This window comes from Denticeps clupeoides, chromosome 17, assembly GCF_900700375.1.
Source record: "Denticeps clupeoides chromosome 17, fDenClu1.1, whole genome shotgun sequence".
NCBI classification, from domain to species: Eukaryota; Metazoa; Chordata; class Actinopteri; order Clupeiformes; family Denticipitidae; genus Denticeps; species Denticeps clupeoides.
In genome coordinates, this window is record NC_041723.1 from 7,858,059 (window position 1) to 7,878,962 (window position 20,904).

The following is a 20,904-nucleotide window of genomic DNA, read 5'->3' on the forward strand; positions in this document are numbered from 1 at the left end:
CAGGGGGGCAGATCTGTGCCCGGCCCGCAGCAGATGTTGGCCAATTTCAGACGATGTGTTTTTGATTAGAGAAGTGGCACATTGAGAGGTGGGCTGGGACGGAGACGAGGGGTGGGGGCTGTTGCCGTGGCGGCGAGCTGCAAGGCATCCAGATGAAAGCTCCGGAGAGGCCAAATAAGGTTGTTTAAAGGCTGCCGAAATGTTTTTTTTTCCTTTCTTTTTTGATATCTGGATTCTGCCTTTGGGTCCCTGCAGTGCTACCACCCAGCGGCACAAAAACACACGGCCAGGAGAGACCGTGGCGGCCCGATACACTCCCCTCCGCACTACACCGCTGCGGGAGGCGGTTTCATTCCCCCACACACCTGCAGAGGCCTGCTGCTGGCTGGCAGATATTTATCTTGTCTTCTTTTTCCCTCTGCAGCCTCATCTCCTCACGACGATACTACTTCGAGATTTTGCACAAGCAAGATGACAAGGGTTCAGATCATGTTGAAGTGGGGGTAAGTCAAGGCCACAAACGTATCATGCAATGAATTCAGCCAATAACAAGGCATTGTTTCATTAGACATCTAAATGCAAAAATAAATCAACATAGCAATGCTTTTTTGTTTAGTTATACATTATATATTATATGCTTCCAATCAGTTGGAGGTTGGTAGTCTGCAGAAGTAGCTTGTGGAGACCGCAAGGGGGCAATATAAAATATTTAGGCCCAGTACAATAAATAACCAGGCAGATCCATCAAGTGGTGCTTCTTTATAAGTTCAAGTTCAAGTGAGCTTAATTGTGATTTTAGGCTACAGGCCAGGTTATACATTATTATACAGTCAAATGAAACAACGTTTTATTTCACGTGTAACATGTAACAAAGATTGACCCTCTACCAAGTATCACAAATTACACCCAATGTAGGTTCTTTTTTTATAATTGAAAAAGTCACTGCAAATCATGAAAAAAATTGCTCAATGATGAAACATTTCTATTGTAATGGGCCCAATATCTTCCAGAATGATGAAACCCTGTCCACAGGACACTGAATCTGCAGCAACACTGAATGATGTGTGAAAATGATGAATATACATCATATTGTGTGGCTTTACACAGCCTGTCCATCGCAGACTCTGACTTACTGGTGTAGACGATCCAGATCCAAAGAGTGAAAAAACGTGGTTGCCATACCTGCAGCGGTGATGGTGTGAGCCAGCCTGAATAATAGATGGCATCTTGTATATCAGAGAAATGCTCCAGAGCCAAGGTTATCATCACTGATTGGATTTCACTCTTTCTCAGGAACCAGCCAGGTTCTGGCTCCATTCCATCCGGCCTCTCTTGAGTTATAGCCAGCGGCTCTCGGGTTTTCTCCGCATCCGCGGAGCATGTTTTAAATATACTGCAGGTAGTCTTATCAGTCTGTGCGCGGAAAGCAGACACCCCTTTTTTCGCTTTTGGAATAAAAACCGGCAGACGAAGAGAACGGGTCTTTTCTTCACCTTCCAGAATATTCTGGTCATGCCTTGTTCTAGTCCAGGGCTTCTTTAGACTTACAGGCTAATTTTTTTTTTCTTCAATAATATAACTAAAGTAAGTGTGTACTCAAGGTTAAATCAATGACATTTCCACTTCAAAGCCTGCAGGAATGATTGAAACTCCATGCATAATTAATACCGCTTCTTTAAGTCATTAAATTGTGAATATTTTCTACATGCTTTTAAACCTGAAAGAAGATTATTGGCGCACCATTCCGGCATGATATTAATCAGGCGGGGGAAAGTGTGCCATGATCCAGAAGCATGTAACCCCCCCCCCCCCCCCCCCCCCCCCCCCCCCCCCCTCTTAGTTATGGTCTTGAGCAGGTCTGAGATATTATTTAGTGTTGGTATCCATTTTACACCTTGTCCGAAGCAGCAGATTTACTGCTTCTCATTCTCAACTGTGTTTGCCAGCAACCGCAGTAAATATCAAAGGTGGACACCTCATTCATTCCAGAAACAGTAACGCAGACTTCTGCTTTTTTTGTGTTTGGAAGTTTTTTTGATGGCTCTGATCCACAGTAATAAGCTAGATGCCCCCCTTAGGGCAGCAGGATCCCGGTTGCGGAATTCATTTGCCTAAAAGAAGCGCGAACAGAACAGAGGAATGAAATGCATTTTCCATTGGAACGTCGGAGTAAATTGGAAGAATAAATGGAAATGCGTCTCCGGCTCCTTTTGCCCATTTCATGCTCGAATTACTGATAATTGCTGTGACAGGAAGGATACAAACAGCTATTTAACCAGGAAAAAATGGCTGATGTTTTTTTTCCCCACAGCGGCCTCTTTGCAGTTTGTTTTCCAAGGGTGGAAAAAACTCGTACTTTTGCTCTCTGAGCTTCTCCAATTTGCTTCTTTGTCAGACCGAGTGATCCCACCACTCAGTCCCTCCGCAACCCTCGTGAAAAAATAATAATAAAACCACAGAAGCGCTACCCGAAGGAGAGAAAGGGCTGTAATTGCCCCCGTAATTGGGGAAAGGAGAAAGGGAGAATATGAGCGGCCTAAATTACACCTGACATCTTTACAGTGAGCCAGAGGTTGAGGATGAAAGTGGCTGGCGCTAATCGACTGTTTTATGGCCGCCTCTTCGGGCCACTCGAGCCGCCCTGCCAATTAGCAGACAGTAGCGGCCTTGGCTCGGCTTGGCGCCGGTGCGAGCACGTCATTATTCCGGCATCAGCCCACCGCCGCTCCGTCCTCATGCAACACGAATCGCACGTGCTAAAAGCCACCTGACGAATGCCGGCTGTTTGTAGAGCGCCGAAATATTTACCTGTCAGCTTTTTGGACAGGGCCGGCCTGATTATACAGGAAGTCCTTGTTACCATATTCATTATTTTGTCTTTTTGAAATGTTTTTTTGGCCCGTCTGCTGTAAGATCTGGATACAGATTCATCTTGCTCTGTTTTTGCATGTATGTGTTTGTGTTGGTAAGTGTGTGTGTGTGTGTGTGTTCCTGTCAGGCTTTCGACTGCAGCAAGGTTGGGTGAACACGGGCCGTGGAGGCTGTTCCAATCATCAGGCTGATAAATAGAAGAATTTCATTACATTAGAAGCCAAAAATAACGCGCAGTGCCCCCTTCAGCCGGCACTGGTGAGATCAGGAGGAGGCGGAAAGCAAAGAAAGAAAAGAAAATTAGGGAATGCAAATGGTGGCTTTCATCTGGGAGACTCAGCAAGGTTCCCCCAACAACAGGAAGGATGGCTGCTTTAATCACCTCTCTGTCCATCGGCTCCATTAGCGATGCCGCCGACGGAAGGAGGAAGGAAGCCACTGGCCCACTTCTCTTCCCACCACAGGTCTGCCATGGCAACACGGCGCTCGGAGAGGACTGTTCGGAGGGGAGGGTCCCCCTGGTCCAGCGCCACAACAAAAAGCCTTTTCAGGCAGGGCATAGCTGTACGGGCCGAGGGAGATGGCGGCGGGGAGGGGGGGGGCGTGAATGGCGGCCGCCCGGATTCGTTCACGCTGGAGATGAGTCACCTCCGTTAAAAGCGCCCAGATTTAGCAACGCGGCAAGCTGTGCGCAGGTTTTTTTTTTTTGGGGGGGGGGGGGGGGGGGGGGGGGGGGGGGGAATTTCAATTTATCTGTCATTTCTCATTCGGGTTCGTTCTGTGACGTTTACAGCATCGTGCCTGTTGTTCGGTTCATTAGAAAACTGCACTGCTACTCTCAAAACCACATCAGTACTATTATATAACTAAATCAATACAAGAACGTCAATGAAGACAGCAGCTCGAAGCAACCGGCATAATGATACATTTCACGCAATTTACGCTCCATTTGGGGACTGGTCAATACAGTCCAGGAGGTGGCGAGTGGCTACCTTTGGGGGGGTTTAGACAGGGATTAGTGGGGGTTCACGAGACGGGTACTCATCTTCTCGGGTTTTTTTGGATTAAATAGAACCCTTTGCTGGTAAATTACTCGGGAAAAATATTTGGGATCTATCTCAATACTACACTTGGTTTTATATCAAAATAATATTTCGACAGTATATTTCTCAGCAGAAGTGCTGATCAGGTGTTAGGAGGTCACCGGCAGCTGTAGTCGGCAAGGAGGACCTCATTCCGGAAAGAAAAAGAAGGAGACATATCAGAAAGTTGTTTGTTGCCCGGCAGATTACAGCAGATGAAACATGATGGAATCCCACTACTTTCCTCCGTGCTCCGCGTTTTTTTATTATTCTCCCTCCTCCATCAATTCCTTCTCTTTTCTCAGGAGGTTTCAGGGCCAGCAAACAGGCCGTCTTCGCTCTCATCCCCATCGCTCTTTTTGTCTGCAGACAAAATGTCATCATAAACCTTACTTACACAGACGTGCCTGAGCAACTCTTCGCTGATGTGAAAGGGAGCGAGGCAGACGCTGGGATGCAGGCCCTTTTGTAGTCGTGCTGCATGAGTTTTCCATCTGCCTGCTGGTGCTTCTGTCTGTCTCTACCCTCTCTCTCTCTCTTTCTCTCTCTTCTTCACTTGCTCTTTGTTTCGAGCTTCATTTGATTATCCTCCAGTCCCACCGCAACACCCACATTTATCGCGAAGGCGAGGCTTTTAAGTGCTAATGGGTTTCATCAATACGCTCGCGTGATGTCGGCTCCAGTGTACGGGTGGGAACCTCGTGACACGGAGAAAAGCTTTAGTTATTAAAAAGCGTGTGGGTACGTGTGTCTCTCTGTCTCCCTCTCTTTTCATTTCAGGCCAAATAATAGTCAAACTCTTATTAGGGGAGCAAACTATTTTCATTCTGTCAAAGTGGGAACTTTTATTTGTACAGTTTGACAGCTTCCTATTGGAAGTACCAATGACTAAAGTCTGCAAGATCTCTCACCTCAGGAAACTGCAAGAACGTCAAGAACATCCCAACCCAACTCTGCACCTAGTGGAGAAATATCTTTGGGGGTATTTTCCAGGTGCTTTGTGAGACCCAATAGGTGGAGAGTGTTTGCAAATGTCGTATTCCCTAGTTTGCCAATCAGAAGGCTTGAATTAATGTGCTGACAATCTATCTGCATGTTGGATTTTGTAGGGAATGTGGTCCAGAGATGACTATAGCGGAGATAACGTCTGGATTGTCTCCTGATGGCCCCATAAACAATGGCTATTTCTAAAATTGTCCAGCCACAGATTTTTAGTAAGCAATGCTTTTTGTGAATCCTGAAAAAATAGTTAAAAAATAGTGGGGCAAAAAAGTATTTAGTCAGTCAACAATTGTGCAAGTTCTACCACTTAAAAAGATGAGAGAGGCCTGTAATACATCATAGGTACACCTCAACTATGTGAGACAAAATGAGAAAAAAATTCCAGAAAATCACATCCTCTGATTTTTAAAGAATTTATTTGCAAATTATGGTGGAAAATTAGTATATAACTTTGTTATATACCCTTTGTTGGCAATGGGTTTTCTGTAAGTCTTCACAAGGTTTTCACACACTGTTGCTGGTATTTTGGCCCATTCTTCCATGCAGATCTAGAGCAGTGATATTTTGGGGCTGTCGCTGGCTAACACGGACTTCAAAGATTTTCTATGGGGTTGAGATCTGGAGACTGGCTAGGCCACTCCAGAACCTTAAAATACTTCTTACGAAGCCACTCCTTCGTTGCCCAGGCGGTGTGTTTGGAATCATTGTCATGCTGAAAGACCCAGCCACGTCTCATCTTCAATGCCCTTGCTGATGGAAGGAGGTTTTCACCCAAAATCTCACGGCCCCATTCATTCTTTCCTTTACATGGATCAGTCATCCGGGTCCCTTTGTAGAAAAACACCACCAAAGCATGATGTTTCCACCCCCATACTTCACAGTAGGTATGGTATTCTTTGGATGTAACTTAGCATTCTTTCTCCTCCAAACACAAGTAGAGTTTTAACCAAAAAGTTCTATTTTGGTTTCATCGGACCATATGACATTCTCCCAATCCTTCTTCCAGATGCTCTCTAGCAAACTTCAGACGAGCCCGGACATGTACTGACTTAAGCAGGGGAACACGTCTGGCACTGCAGGATTTGAGTCCCTGCCGGCGTAGTGTGTTACTGATGGTCCCAGCTCTCTGCAGGTCATTCACTAGGTCCCCCCGTTCTTGTGAGATCTTGCGTGGAGCCCCAGATCGAGGGAGATTAACAGTGGTCTTGAATATCTTCCGTTTTCTAATAATTGCTCCCACAGTTGATTTCTTCACACCAAGCTGCTTACCTATTGCAGATTCAGTCTTCCCAGCCTTGTGCAGGTCTACAATGTTGTTTCTGGTGTCCTTACACAGCTCTTTGGTCCTGGCCCTAGTGGAATTTGGAGTGTGACTGTTTGAGGTTGTGGACGGGTGTCTTTTATACTGATAATGAGATCAAACCGGTGCCATTAATACAGGTAATGAGTGCAGGACAGAGGAGCCTTTTACAGAAGAAGATATAGGTCCGTGAGAGTCAGAAATCTTGCTTGTTTGTTAGTGACCAAATACTAATTTTCCACCCCTGCTAATAAATTCTTTAACAATCAGAGGATGTGATGTTCTGGATTTTTATTTCTCATTTTGTCTCTCATAGTTGAGGTATACCTATGATGAAAATTACAGGCCTCTCTCGTCTTTTTAAGTGGTAGAACTTGTACAATTGGTGGCTGACTAAATACTTTTTTGCCCCACTGTTTTTAGACTTTAGCCATGCATCATGTCCATGATAGCGGCATGATAAAAAGACGCCTTTAGCCCTGCTCTCCTCCGCCATCATCAAAACACCAAAATGCAGGATTTGTGTTTATTTATTTAAAAAACAAATTTAAATTCAAAAGGTATTTGTTACATACACAGTCATAAACGGTATGATATGCTTTAGCGACTGCTACTGACCACAGTATTGCAAATATTGCAAGTATACAATGAACCAATGCAAACATAACCAAATATTACACTTTTATGTTTTTAACATAAAAAAATTATGCCCATCCCTGCAGTTGCGTAACAGGTGACGAATATGGGACATCTTACTGAGACCTAGTGAACTAGTCCTCTCATATTTGCAAATCCAGACTTGTAATATTAGTGAAGACGTGTTGAACCCCACTTCTTTATTCACTTATTCTTATTTGAGACCCATCTGTGAATGACAGCTTCTGTGGGTGTTTCTCTCTTTGAGGAGAGTGAGTGTGGATGCACTGCTCTTGCCTCTGACAGTTCGGACTCTGCATCACCGATGCCGCTAAAGGACAAGCCTGACCTTGAGAGGCGAGAGCAAGTCTGAGACTCTGAAATGACGAAAACGGCGGCGTGCACGCCCCTTGTGCACCCACACTGTGATAAACTGCTCCTGCCCGAGCTGTGCTCCTTCTCCTCTGGCCTTTTTCCGTGTGTGTGTAATCGAGTGGTAATGTTTCATTTAACAAGTTCAACAGAGTTGATACCACAAGCATAGCAATTTGGAGAGTTTGTACACCACTGTGTCACATTGAGTTACACAGAACACACACACACACACACACACACACACTTTGCCCCATACGTATACTTGAACCTACTTGTCTTTATCTTTTCTAAAGGACTAGATGTATTGTGCGTGTGTATATTTAATGCGTGCCCTTGCGTCAGTGTGTGCTTATTTGTGTATGCACCCGTGTATGTGCATGCTCAATTGTGGATGCGCTTTGTAGCACCCGACGCCGGCTGTGGAAAACGACCTGCCTCCCCTCATTACCGGCCGTCTAACGAGAAGTGACGCAGTAATTGCAGAATCGCTTTAAAGGGATTGTACGCCTGTCGGGCCTGGCCTCGTTGCTGCTGGCGATGCGGGCGTCGCCCCTCCGGGAGACGGCTGTGTTATGTGCGGGGGTGACCTTGTGAGTGTCGCGAAGCCGAAACCCGCTCGCAACTTTGTGTGGATCACTGATCACAAGCTGCCTGTCATTGATCGGCGCGTCCCCCAAGAGGGAGCTGGGGACAGGGGTGGATTTTTTCAGATCCCTTCGCTCTCATCCTTCTCACTGACCCCCTCTTTTTCTTTTTAGTGGCGGCCGTTCCTGCCGGGGCTGAAGTTCGAGGTCATCGACTCCGCCTACATCTCTCTCTATACAGGTAAGCCAGTCAGTGCAGTTCATTTTTACCGCAAATTCGATTGAGCTCTGTGCTAGACATTGAAATGAATGGAGGTTCAGCCTGATCTGAGCCGCCCATGGGAAACAAAAGGGAAAGAATGCGGCTGTTTGGTACGACCAGCGAGATGGAGGGTGAACGCTTCTCATGCTCATGTCAAAACCGACTCTCATCCTCCTCTTGTTGTTTGCTCTTTAAATCAGTGTATCTCTCACAATAAACGTGAAATTAAACCGCCGCATGCCGTCCGGCGGCATCAAACAGTTACAAGCTGGCACTGAGATGAGACGACAGCCTCAAGGGTGAGGAGCAGAGCGCTTTCGGATGCCTGCTGACTCCTCTTCACTGTTTTTCCAACTCATTTTAATCAGGGAAGGTGAGCAGAGGAGTTTATTTGCCAAAAATAATGGAATGAGTTCATTTGTTCTTGTTTTTCCCGTCACTAATGTTCACACAGCACCCCATATTGACACCCCATGTTTGCTTATCTATCAACACTAAGAAAAACTGAGAAATTACATGGTCCAAAGTATTCAGACCCTTTGCTGTGCCACTCATATATTTAACTCTGGTGCTGTCCATTTCTTCTGATCATCCTCGAGATGGTTTTACACCTTCATTTGAGTCGAGCTGTCTTTGATTATACTGATTGGACTTGATTAGGTAAGCCACATACCTATCTATATAAGACCTTACAGCTCACAATGCACAAAGCTCACAAAGGAACTCCCTAAGAGCACAGTGGCCTCCACAGTCACTGGACCTGAACCCAATCGAGATGGTTTGGGGTGAGCTGGAACGCAGAGTGAAGGCAAAGTGGCCAACAAGTGCTAAACACCTCTGGTAACTCCTTCAAGACTGTCGGAAAACGACCTCTTGAAGCTCATCGAGAGAATGTAAAGCAGTAACCAGGACAAAGGGCGGCTATTTTTAAGAAACTAGAATATAAAACATGTTTTCAGTTATTTCACCTTTTTTGTTAAGTACATAACTCCACATGTGTTCATTCATAGTTTTGATGCCTTCAGTGAGAATCTACCAACGTAAATGGTCATGAAAATAAAGAAAACACAGCGAATGAGAAGGTGTGTCCATACTTTGGCCCTGTTCTGTATATACTGTGTGTGTGTGTGTGTGTGTGTGTGTGTGTGTGTGTGTGTGTGTGTGTGTGTGTGTGTGTGTGTATATATATATATATATATATATAGATAGAGAGAGAGAGAGAGAGAGAGAGAGCTCATGGCTTTTCTTGTTTATCTGACTCCACATTACATATCCGCATTGCATGTGTGATATCTGTAGACTTCTATAAATCATTTACAGAGAAAACACAGAACAGTTTCAGTACTTGTATTACTTTTTTACTTGTTACTGGCCCACAAATCTGGCCCACAAATCACAAAGCTGAAAGCGAAATTGCTCGTTAAGGCATTGTGGCTCATTGATTCTGAATTGGAACAAATAGAATCATTATTCTGAGCTGCGTACATCTCAGAATTGCACAATCCCATTGCTTTTAGGTACAGTTGGCACCAGATCTTGACAAGTTGAACCACCAACAAAACCCACATTCACTCCCGTTGTCCATTTTGAACCACTAACAACTAAGACACAAATTTTTATGATAACAAGCCTTTATTAGCCCCAATTACACCACTGTTGGTATGTTTTAGGGGTTGAAAGGGACTTTCAGTTAATTACAGCACAGTTAATTACAAATGTTCTGTAAATGACTGCATACAAAAAAACACATTTTGTAGATTGTTCCCTTGGCTCAGTTTGCATTCAGAGTATTTTTAGTTCTATTTGAATATGTTCTGAAAAGATTCTTAGAATGGTAATGGATTTCAATTGTATGATAATTTCCCCCTCTGTGCGGAGTGTGCATGTTCTTCCTGTGTCCATGTTGGTTTACTCCATATGCTTCGCTTTATCCTACAGTCCAGGTTAGGTGAACTGCTGATGTTAAATTGGCGCTGGCTTGCAGGGGTTCTGAAGCTTGCTGGGATATGTTCCAGTTTGCCTACTACACTGACCCAGATAAGCAGGTTAGGAAAATGGACGGCTGGTGTTGTGTATACATTTTAGGTTATTTTTTTCTGAATCTCTGTATTGTACATAAATCAGCTGAATAAGAAAGTGCCTGGGGCTGACCTCTGGGGTGGCGGGTTGACAGAAAGCCTGGGTTTCTCACACTGTGCCATACTCGGGGGACTCTAAACTTTTAAAGATGAGCTTTGCCAGCTCTTTTTTTAGACCTTTGACTCTTTTGTAAAGATCTTTTGCCTCTTGTTGAAAATGGCATATGTTAGACAACATATTTCTCTGTTCGAATAATTCCTACATGCTTATTTCATTGCCTAAAAGTACAATTATTGGAAATATTTATATGCAATCGAGACAATTGTTATATCTTACTCATAATACTCAGAGGTTAGGGGTGCATAATATAATCATTATATCGAAATCCAAGTTTTCAGAAGCTATTCATATAGCACAGTTCATTTTCTTTGGATGAAGTTCATAATGAAAAGTATTATTCATTTTCAAGCCTGGCTCGCCCAGTTCAGGGTTGTCAGAATCTATAAACACAGCTTTAGCATGTCCAATCATGCAGACGAAAGTGCAGCACATTGATCAGCATTAAATCTGCACCCTTGTGTAGAAATGTTACACAAGGGTATAACAATGTTAGCGGCTTTGAAGGGCAGGACTGTTTTATACCCGACGCCCAGGCTTTGAAGCAGTCGCCTTCGCAATCGAGTAAAGAATCTGACTTGACCTTAAAGCTGCTGCCAGCTCTTCGGAGGGGCCGTGGGCGGGAGGCAGGGAAGCATGGGATTGCGGGGCGCTTTGCAGCCATGGCGACAGGGCGAGATGAAACTCACGCCGAATGGTTAATGCCGGTCATTAGAGCCGCCGCGACCCTGACTTGTTGCCCGTCCCGCCCCTCTGCGTGACTCACGGTTCTGCAGGAAGCCAGAGACCCTGGATCCTTCTCGCCGCTGCATATTGTGTCTGTGTCGGTTTTAATCACCGCGGACGCGGGCCGTGTTTGTGAGCGATGTGCCTGAGCCACTCGCGACGCGTAATTAGGGGCCCGGTGCGGCCTTAGAAATGCCTGCTGCACCGCAGCCGGGTATCGATCCAGCCGCTGGTGCGCGTGAACCCCGCCTGAACTCCCTCTGAGTTTAACTTTGCATGATGTGGCTCTTAACCCCTGCTGCGCTCTGCACTTCACGCCTCACGCTGCCAAGGCAAAGTTAAAAGGCCAGAGAGCCCGATGACAGCAAGGAGCTTTTCCCCCCAGCGTTACCTTTTTTCTCTTGCCGTGGTTAAACCCCGCCCTTCTCCGGGAGTTCCAATTCCAAGACGATCATCTGATCTTCTCACATCCCTGCATCCCAGCCCAGCCTTAATGAAGCAGGTCTCCTGTCAGACCATGCAAATGGCACCCCATAAATCATACCTCCTCACCCTCGCGCTATCGATCGGTGGGAGTAATTAGACCCCGGCTCACCAGCGGGGGGGGGGCAGAGCCGACTGGTTTCCTTGCGGTGGGAGGGGGAAGTGGTCAAAATGTTCGAAGATCCCAAGTCAAGTACAATTATATTCACTAAATCTTACGTTCATACTTGATGAACAGCATTCTGCAGACACCAGATGGACAGCCAGTAGTTACAGGGACAGCTCAGGGTGAGCATACTCTTGCTCAGGGACACCATGGTAGAAAGTGGGGTTTACATATGTTGCTAAATACAGTATTTTCACTTAAAAAAATTTTATATGTTCATGAATTGTACCAGAGGGGAAAATCCATAGTAGTATTATAGGACCAGCAGCACTACAGTGGGTAGTGCTGCTGGTGGGGATCAGTGGGGATCAGAAGATAAAAAAAAAACACACACACACACACACACTTGTCTTCTGGTCACAATCCTTCACTTCACACCACTTCCTTCTCACTTCACAGCAACACCCTTTCATCTTGTTCCAAAGCAGATGCCATTTTGAGCACTCTGCCCTATTACAGCCTACCAGTCATGACAGGAAGGGGGAGAAGTCCAATCATGGGCTGATGTGGAGCCACCCGGCAACATTACAGAGAGAGAGAAACACAAACAGAACATACACATACTCCGCCACAGTACGTCACATTATTAAAGGTCTCCTATTATTAAAATATCACTTTGTGAGATTTTTTCACATTAATACAAGTTCCCCCTGTGCATGGTCCTGCAGAGGCTAGAAATGGCGATAGGTGTAAACCATGCTTTGGCCATTCTGCTTCGCTGTTCAGAGACGGATCTGAAACTTGTCCCCTTATGTTGTCATTATGATTCTCATGCTTTGTCCGCCCAGAGAATTTGGGAGAGTTACAGCTTCTGAAGAATCAGTGGGTTCATTTAATTTTTGTCTGGAAAAAACGCTGACGCGACTTCCTGTCTGAGCCAAACATTGTTGTTGGTGAATGGTGTTGATGATGTCATTTCTGTGAATGTCTCCTCAACTTCCCCCTCGTCCCGCCTCTCTCCTCCTCATCATTTAAAGCTACACACACAGAAAGGTGCATCCAGGGGAAATCTCATGGGGGGTCTGGCTAAAAGTGGCTGTAATTCTGCACCAAGGCTGAATTTCAGAAAGAGACTTCAGCACAGCATTAGGGGACAACTAAGACTAATATAAAGGCAAACAAAACCATAATAGGGGAGCTTTAATAATAATATATATAAGTAGTGACCAGTTAAAAAATAAATTGGTTGTCTACAACACTTACCACCTTGTATACTTTACTGTACCAAGGTGGCAGGCTGTGAATCTCATCAGTCAAATGGAACATTAATACTCAGTTTCAAAGGAACTGTGGTCAGGGACTGAGCACTAACTGCAACGTGGAAGCACTACACGACGCGAAGCTACATGGTGGACAAGTGTCTGGTTCAAACACGCTCCGCTGCGGTGTTTGTTACCCTTATTACAGCCTTAGGAAGGTAATTACAGGTGGGCTTATAATGGAGGTAGGTAATGCAAAGTGATCATTAACTTCTTTGGGATCAAACCGGAGCGCTCCTGCTCTGTTGGTGTAACTGTGCAGTGGCCACAGCACCCTTAAAGTGCCTTAAAATAACATTCAGATATTTGTGCTGATTCTTATAAGTTGTAAGTGGTTTATGTATTGGTGTGTAAGCAGGGTCGGCCTCCTGCTGGTCAGGGTTAGTGGTGACCACCACCACCACGCTATGTGGCTGGGGAGCCCCACGACCAGCTGCACTGTGAGCTGCCTGCAGTGATCTGGCATCTGTACCGCTGACATCTGGCTTTCTTTTCTTTTGGTTTTTAAATGTTTATCCAGTTCGGCGTCTGCTGCCAGAACCCAGTAAGTTCTCAGCAGGTCCAGGTGCTGCCATAGCCCCAGTGCATTAGTGGAAAGAGGCACCAGGTCATCTTTGTACAGAAAGAGTACAACATTTCTGTCTACTAGAGTCAGGCCAGGGCAATTGGCACATTAGCACTGTGCAATCGGGGAAAAAGTTCTTAGCACACAGAGATAGATCGAAAAGCAGAGCCCAGAATGTTCCTGCAGTTGGTATCATGTACATTTCTAAAAAGACGGTCGTTTTTTATTCAACTTGCTGTAGTGCTGTCCAACACTGTTTTGTGTCTGTGCCATGTGATGCAATGAATGGTGTTCCAAGAATGGGGCTGGGCAGACAATCAATATTATTATTCACAATATTGATCTCAGCAATTACTCATATTTTCATTAGGTCACATAATGTTATCTGATCTAATAATCTAACTCAGATACACACATGGGACCAGGCCATACTGGAAGTGAGACTGACAAGATCCCATCAAGCAAATGTTGCTTCCTTTAGCGTCTTTTATTGAGATTTAAGGATTTGTCTTAATCCCTCTTCATTTCTCCTCCCCTGACAGATGAGTCCAGTCTGAAGATGAACAGCGTAGATCATGTGCCACAGACCCTGGCCAGCCACAGCCGAGTCCCAGAGGAGCCGCCGGCCAGCAGCCCACACGGCGCCGACATGCTGAAAGCGGATCCCCGTGACACCTTCTACAGCAGTGCGTGCAGGCTGTCCGTTCGTCTGTCTACCGTCCATGTTACAGCACTTTTACGTCATACCCAGCCGACTCGTCTGGGAGAACGAAGCCAGATATTTTTTTTTGCTTTAAAATCTTTCAGATCATGTCGGGATTTCTCAGCGTTTCCTCCAGGTTGCCTTCGTTAAGCAGCTAGTTGGCCCAGGTGGAGGTTTGCAGTTTGTGTCACTACAGAAATCCCCTGTACCTGGAGATGTCTGTAATAAGGCCCCCACATATTCGGCCGTTATATACATCAGACGTTTTTTTCTTTGTTGTTTTGCCGTTTTATCGCACACCACCCCTCACAACAATCTGACATTATTATATGTCTGTTCAGCCTCTCTTCAGGCCCACCCACTAAATTCATAATTTTTCGCTATTTCCTGTGTTCATAGTATGCCAGTTTTGCATAAATGAATCTAAATTCTGTCGTCAACAGAAGGATGCAGGGCACAGAACATAAGAGCAATAAATCATGGTGAAACGTGGGCTGCGATAATAAAAATAATTCCCATTTCCTCCCTCTCTCTCTCTCTCTCTCTCTCTCTCTCTCTCGTTCCACAGCACCCATGATTGATCCATCGCGGTTAGAGAATGTACTGCCCGCCTGCCTCTACTCTCCCACATACGTGGTGAAAGACTTTCCCATTGCCCGATACCAGGGCTTACAGTTTGTGAGTCTCTTTCTTTCACACACACACACACTCACACACACACACACACACACACTTACACACAGTTCCATTTGCACTCGATCCCACTTAGCACGTTGTCTCAGCTGTCACTGTGGATCTTTGCTTGTGCCGTTTCCATGGCTGCTTGCAGTACGCTCTCTCGGTTAGAACGACGTGTGGTTTTGTGAATAGACGACCCCATTAAAGAGACGCTCGCTCTGTCTCTCTCTCTCTCGCTCTCTTTTCTTTGTCTCGTTTGCCTGAGCCTGGTTTGACCGAGGCAGTCACCTGAGCTTGATGGATGCTGCCCCCATTTGGCCACTGCCAGTCATTGCAAGACACCAACAGGAGCTCATGCATCACTTGATAATGCGGCGGGGTTATTTTTAATGGCCGCCGGCTACGCTTTCTTTTCCCGTGCAGGTGTACCTCTCCTTTGTATATCCTAATGACTTCACGCGCCTCACGCACATGGAGAGAGAGAACAAGTGCTTCTACAGAGAGTCTCCTATTTATCTGGAAAAGTAAGGTCACCTCCTTTAACTATGACAGTGCACAATAAATCATTTCTCCTTTTTTACGAGCCTCTGAGTAAATATGTGGTAATAAATCATTGTGAATATCAATCGTTTCAGAGTTTATCAGTCAGATCAGTGCACCAATACTTGATTAATTCTGCGTCTTCATCGCCCTTTTGACAGATTTGGCTTTTACAAATACATGAAAATGGATGAAGAGGATGATGACCGGCCTTTCTTCTTTCCCAACCCAGATGGTACGTGTTTTTTAAGCAGACATTTTCTTGTCCCCTCATAGACAGCTAATGCAATGAGCCTACTAATTACGTCCAAATTACCACTCTGTCCGATCAAGGCCTTGGTAATTTCGACGTAATTGTTCCAAATGACAGATGGAGGGGCTTGTTTGTTTCAGTCGGAGGAGTTAATGCTAATGCCGCGTCTCTAATGACCCGTCACGCCATTCCCATCCCACAGATTTTCTGGAGGAAGAGGAAGGGGTTGACCCAGAGGATGACGTGGAAATGGTGGGCACCCAGGAGATGAAGAGGAGCACCCAGCCAAGTCGGGCCAGCCATGCCTCCCCCAGGGCCACCCACAGAGCCGGGCCCTCGGCTCCACCGAGAGTGGAGGAGGCGATAGGAGATGAAGGGAAGGGCCTGATGCGCCGGAGGCAGCGCAAGCGATTTTTCCAGCATGAGGATCAGGACTGGGCCAGACACAGGGACCGGGGCAGGGAGCCTCCAAATACCCAGGAGGAGGAGGCCGAGGCCGGGAACATAGTGAGAGGCCGGTCCCTGTCCTGGATCCGTACCGGCCCAGACGAACCGGCTAAGAAGGGCCGGGGTGGAGAGGCATCTCCCAAACTCAGCAAGTCGGCGCTGCTGTTTCCACAGAAGGCCTCACTGAGCGCGCTCACCAGCCGAGCCAAGCAGATCCTCAGCAACTCGGCTCACGCAGCCCCCGCCCATGCCTACGCCCGGGTCGAAAAGGATCGCAAAAAGGAAGAAAACAAGATTTACATCACTAGGCCCCGCCCCTCCAAGGAGAAGAAGACCCCCATGTCCCGCCAGCCAAGAGAGATCTTTCCGGGCGTCTTCCTCTACCAGAATGGTAAGACCACCAAGCTGGTCAACCTCAGTGCCAAACCCAGAAGCAGCCAGAAGGGAATGATTGGGGCGTCGCAGCTTTTGGCTAGACCCCCGCCCAGAGAAAGCCGAGCCCTGCCTCCCAGTGCCAACCAGAGCCATCCTGGTGCAGTTCCCAAGCCTGCCAATAGGGCGGCCTTGCCAGTCCACTCAGAAAAGAAGAAGGCGCTGCAAGAAAACACAAAGCCCACTGGCAGCAGGAGCAGCACCGCCCCTCCAACCCCACCTACCCAGCCTCCAACCGTGCCTGGTGCCAACTCCTCGGAAAACGCCCAGGTCACCTCATACATGAGGATGTCTGAGATCACAGAGCCCCAGCAGCAGCAGCATCAGCCGCTGGGGGCGGAGCCAGAGGCAGAGCAAGAAGAGGAGGACGGCCTGTCTGAATACAGCTACGAAGATGTAGAGCCGCGGCCGGGGTGGGTGGAGGAAGCGATTAACTGGCAGCGCACGTTCTCCGTTAACACCATGGACTTCGAGCTGCTGCGCTCCGACTGGAACGACCTGCGCTGCAACGTGTCAGGCAACCTGCAGCTGGCCGAGAGTGAGGTGGTGGATGTTCTGGCCCAGTACATGGAGAAACTCAATGAGCGCAATGGAGGGTCAGTGTATGTGTGTGTGTGTAGTTGGTGCTAAACAAGAAAGAAATAGTGATAGACGGTGAATATTACCTATAAAATACAAAAAAAAAAACATATATTAAGAAACATCTTACTGTTAAGACTCGAATATATGCAGATTTAAGATGAAGGGCCTTTTGTTAATGATAAATGCCTTAAATGTCATAAAGGTCTTGACCTACACATAGCTTTATAGCATTTATCAGACGCCCTTATCCAGAGCGAGTTACAGTCACTTATTACATGGACAGTCCGCCTGCAGACAAGTGTCTTGCTCAGGGACACAATGGTAGTAAGTGGGGTTTGACCCTGTGACTTTGTGGTCTTCTGGTTCACGGGCGAGTGTGTCACCCACTACGCTACTACCTTCACAATATAACTAGACTACCAGCAGAAAACAGCCGTATAATTCATGATCTTGGGGCGGTGTAATGTTTTTATTATTATTGTTATTTTGATTGTATTGTTATCTAGAATGATTGAAACATAAACAGATGATGATAAGACTAGCAACATATGTGCAATAGCAACATATACAAGCCTTTTGGAAAATCCAGTATATTCAGCATGATTAAATATATATACAATAAAGGCCAAAAGTTTGGACACACTTTCTCATTCAATGTGTTTTCTTTATTTTCATGACCATTTACGTTGGTAGATTCTCACTGAAGGCATCAAAACTATGAATGTGCATATAAAGCATGAGATCAAAGGGTAAAATGTTCTGTCTTGCTTTCTCTCTCAGCATCTACACCCTCCTGCGGATTATTAACGTGGAGAAGCGGCGGGACTCCGCTCGTGGAAACCGCTACCTGGTGGAGCTGGAGCTGATGGAGCGGGGCAGGACCGTGGTGCGCCTCTCTGAATACATCTACCTGCTGCTGCACCGCAGCCGACTGGAGGACAGTTTGGAAACCAGCGAGGGTGCCACCGCCCAAGCCCCGTCCCCAGCCCTCAGTACCCCCACCACCACCAATGCCCACCGTCCACGGCCAACGCGGCCCGTCCGTGCCACAACCCAGTGGGGCACGTCCTACGCCAAGCCCCTGCTGTGCCAGCCCGTCATGCTGCAGTGGAAGAAGGACGTCATGGTGCATTTTGTGGTGCCAGGTTGGTTGTCCCTTAGCTTGATGGCTTTGTGACACTGACTAGTGATGCTAGCAGTAAATCTACCAGCTAATGGATACATTTAGCTAGTGCAGTATTGTGGGGAGGGTTGTCTAAATCATAAAAACACATTCTTTAAATCTTGATAAATATATGATATATTTTGGTAACTGTTCAATAAAAATGCTACTTTGTAATTAATTTGCAATAAAAATCTATATCTATATAAATATGATCTAAATAGTTGCATTCCAGGTTTGAAATAGGGTCTTGGTACAGTCCTGGATATTTTGAGCCCTCCTCTCTTCTCAAACAGTGAAGAACCAGGCCCGCTGGGTGCAGCAGTTCATCACAGACATGGAGCGCCTGCACCACGAGACCAAAGACAACAACTTCAACATCATCATTGTAGACTTCCAGAGCGAGGACATGGACGTGGAACAAGCCCTGAGGGAGAGTTCTGTGCCCAGGTAACAGAATTGGGATGAAATTGTATTCACAATAAAGAAATTGTGTATCTATTCACACAACAGTATTCATGTACTTTAAAATAATGAAAGAATACATTAGGATGCATCTGGGATGTAAAAAAAATCTGTTTCATGCCCTCAAATGCCTTTTAACTACCCTGAAATATTGCAAAAAGAAAAATAAACGTATAATGATACAGCATAGCTGTGTATGCACATGCATTTTCCTGAATACATTACATTTTATTTACTGTTATGTTATGCATATTACTGAATACATTAATGCCAGCGTACACGGAATATGAGTCAAGTATCATTCATTATTCACCTGTCTGTCAGGTATGAGTATCTGCGGAGAACGGGGAATTTTGAGAGGTCCGCTGGATTACAGATGGGAGTGGACACCATAGAGGTATTCCTACATATTTTATATAATTATGCGTTGTTAAAATTATGGCCAGTTATACCTTTGACGTTTAATAATACCTATTATGTTAGTCTTAAACTTACAGCGATGTAGTGAGTAGTATAATTGTCACAGTATGATGAATATTGCAGTTGTTGTGTGCATAATGTAATTATGTTGAGTGAGGCAGAATGAATGTTTGAAATTCTTAGGATAGCCACAGCATCGTGTTCCTGTGTGACCTGCACATCCACTTCCCCCTCAACATCCTGGAGAGCATCAGGAAGCACTGTGTGGAGGGACGACTCGCTTTCGCCCCAATCGTCATGAGACTGGATTGTGGCAGCTCCCCGCAAGAGCCTAACGGTAAAACACACAAATGCCACATGTGCAGCATAGAGCATGTTAAATAATATCAGAGCATGAAGTATAAAGTCATGCACACAAGATCTCCTCCCGGCGGTAATGGAGCAGAAATCGCATTGCGACTTTAAAGCAGCCTGCGAGACTTCATTATCTTAATTTATGAACCCCCCTTGCCACACTCCACTGCTCACTGGCTTCCTTGTCCTTCCATGTGACAGCGTGGTTGAAAGCGGTGACAGCTCAGCTGCCAGCCCCCTAACACGCACATTATCAGATCCCCATGATTAATTGCCTGTGTTTTCTTCATCCCACCCTGCCCCCGACCTGCACAGGCTACTGGGAGGTAAATGGATTTGGACTGTTCGGGATTTACAAGTCAGACTTTGACAAGATTGGAGGGATGAACACAGAGGAGTTTAAGGACCGCTGGGGGGGAGAGGACTGGGAGCTGCTGGACAGGTGAGCTAATCTCTTTATTTGTATTTAATAAATATCCTTAATGTCCTTTTATTGGGACAGTCATGCTAGAAATCAGTTTGTTTCTTGAGATTTGGGAACTATTGTCCAGCTGCAGCTCTCTAGAGTTGTCGTCTTCTGTCCCCTTAAAACTCTTTTCATTAGAGGGCATATAGCCTGTAATAACTGGGCATCTTTAATGCCTGTCCATATTGTATATTTATCTAATAAACATACAGAGGACTGTAGCTGCAAGGTTGGCGTTTCTAATAAAGTGACCGGCATTATTGTTTCTGATTAATAATGTCCTGCGGCTCTGCTGGCCTTTGTGGCCTGACAGACGTAATGAGGGTGAGGCTGTGAATAGCTGAGTCAAATGTGTTGGGAAGAATAAGAAATGGCCCGACTGGAAAATGACATAGTTCACTGCGCCATGGCAACAGTGGAGTACACTGTACGTTGGGAAAAACTGGGTCAGAGTAAAACAGCAGTGCAATAGTGCTGCTGGAAAAGACTACTTACTGCATATATTTTAAAAAGACTATCCATATATGTTATGGAAAAAATTGGATAATTAATTAAGGCCAAATCATTTTTAAGGTGAATAAACATAGCTGCATCGTAAGGTTATTCATTATTGATAATTAGATCTTCATGTAGTGTTAAGATGCTCGCTGTATGTTTTTATTCATTTTAAATATGTCTTGGAAAATTAATGCACCTCACCACATGCTTGCACCCTGCACAGCACAAGATCAAATACACTACTTAGCTGCTGTTTACTGGAAATAATAATAATGCCGAGGTGGTTATGCTTTGGTAAATTAATTTTACAACTTAATGCTTCTTATAAGCATTTTGTGTTTTCCCCTGTTAACTAGCAACCAATTTTTTTTTTAAATGGTACCTAAACATGTGTTAA

General features: G+C 45.6%; 1 protein-coding gene across 1 annotated transcript in view; it reads left to right on the forward strand.

Moving 5' to 3' along the window:
- The window catches only part of b4galnt4a (beta-1,4-N-acetyl-galactosaminyl transferase 4a), a 113,826-nt gene that overhangs the window by 91,113 nt on the left and 1,809 nt on the right, over positions 1–20,904 (forward strand). The window contains exons 8-19 of the mRNA XM_028957417.1: positions 425–503; positions 8,025–8,091; positions 14,050–14,193; positions 14,779–14,888; positions 15,312–15,412; positions 15,590–15,663; positions 15,884–17,156; positions 17,923–18,287; positions 18,601–18,754; positions 19,094–19,166; positions 19,373–19,526; positions 19,859–19,985. Of these exons, the coding sequence (XP_028813250.1) occupies positions 425–503; positions 8,025–8,091; positions 14,050–14,193; positions 14,779–14,888; positions 15,312–15,412; positions 15,590–15,663; positions 15,884–17,156; positions 17,923–18,287; positions 18,601–18,754; positions 19,094–19,166; positions 19,373–19,526; positions 19,859–19,985 (2,721 nt within the window). The remainder of the gene's footprint in view (positions 1–424; positions 504–8,024; positions 8,092–14,049; positions 14,194–14,778; positions 14,889–15,311; positions 15,413–15,589; positions 15,664–15,883; positions 17,157–17,922; positions 18,288–18,600; positions 18,755–19,093; positions 19,167–19,372; positions 19,527–19,858; positions 19,986–20,904) is intronic.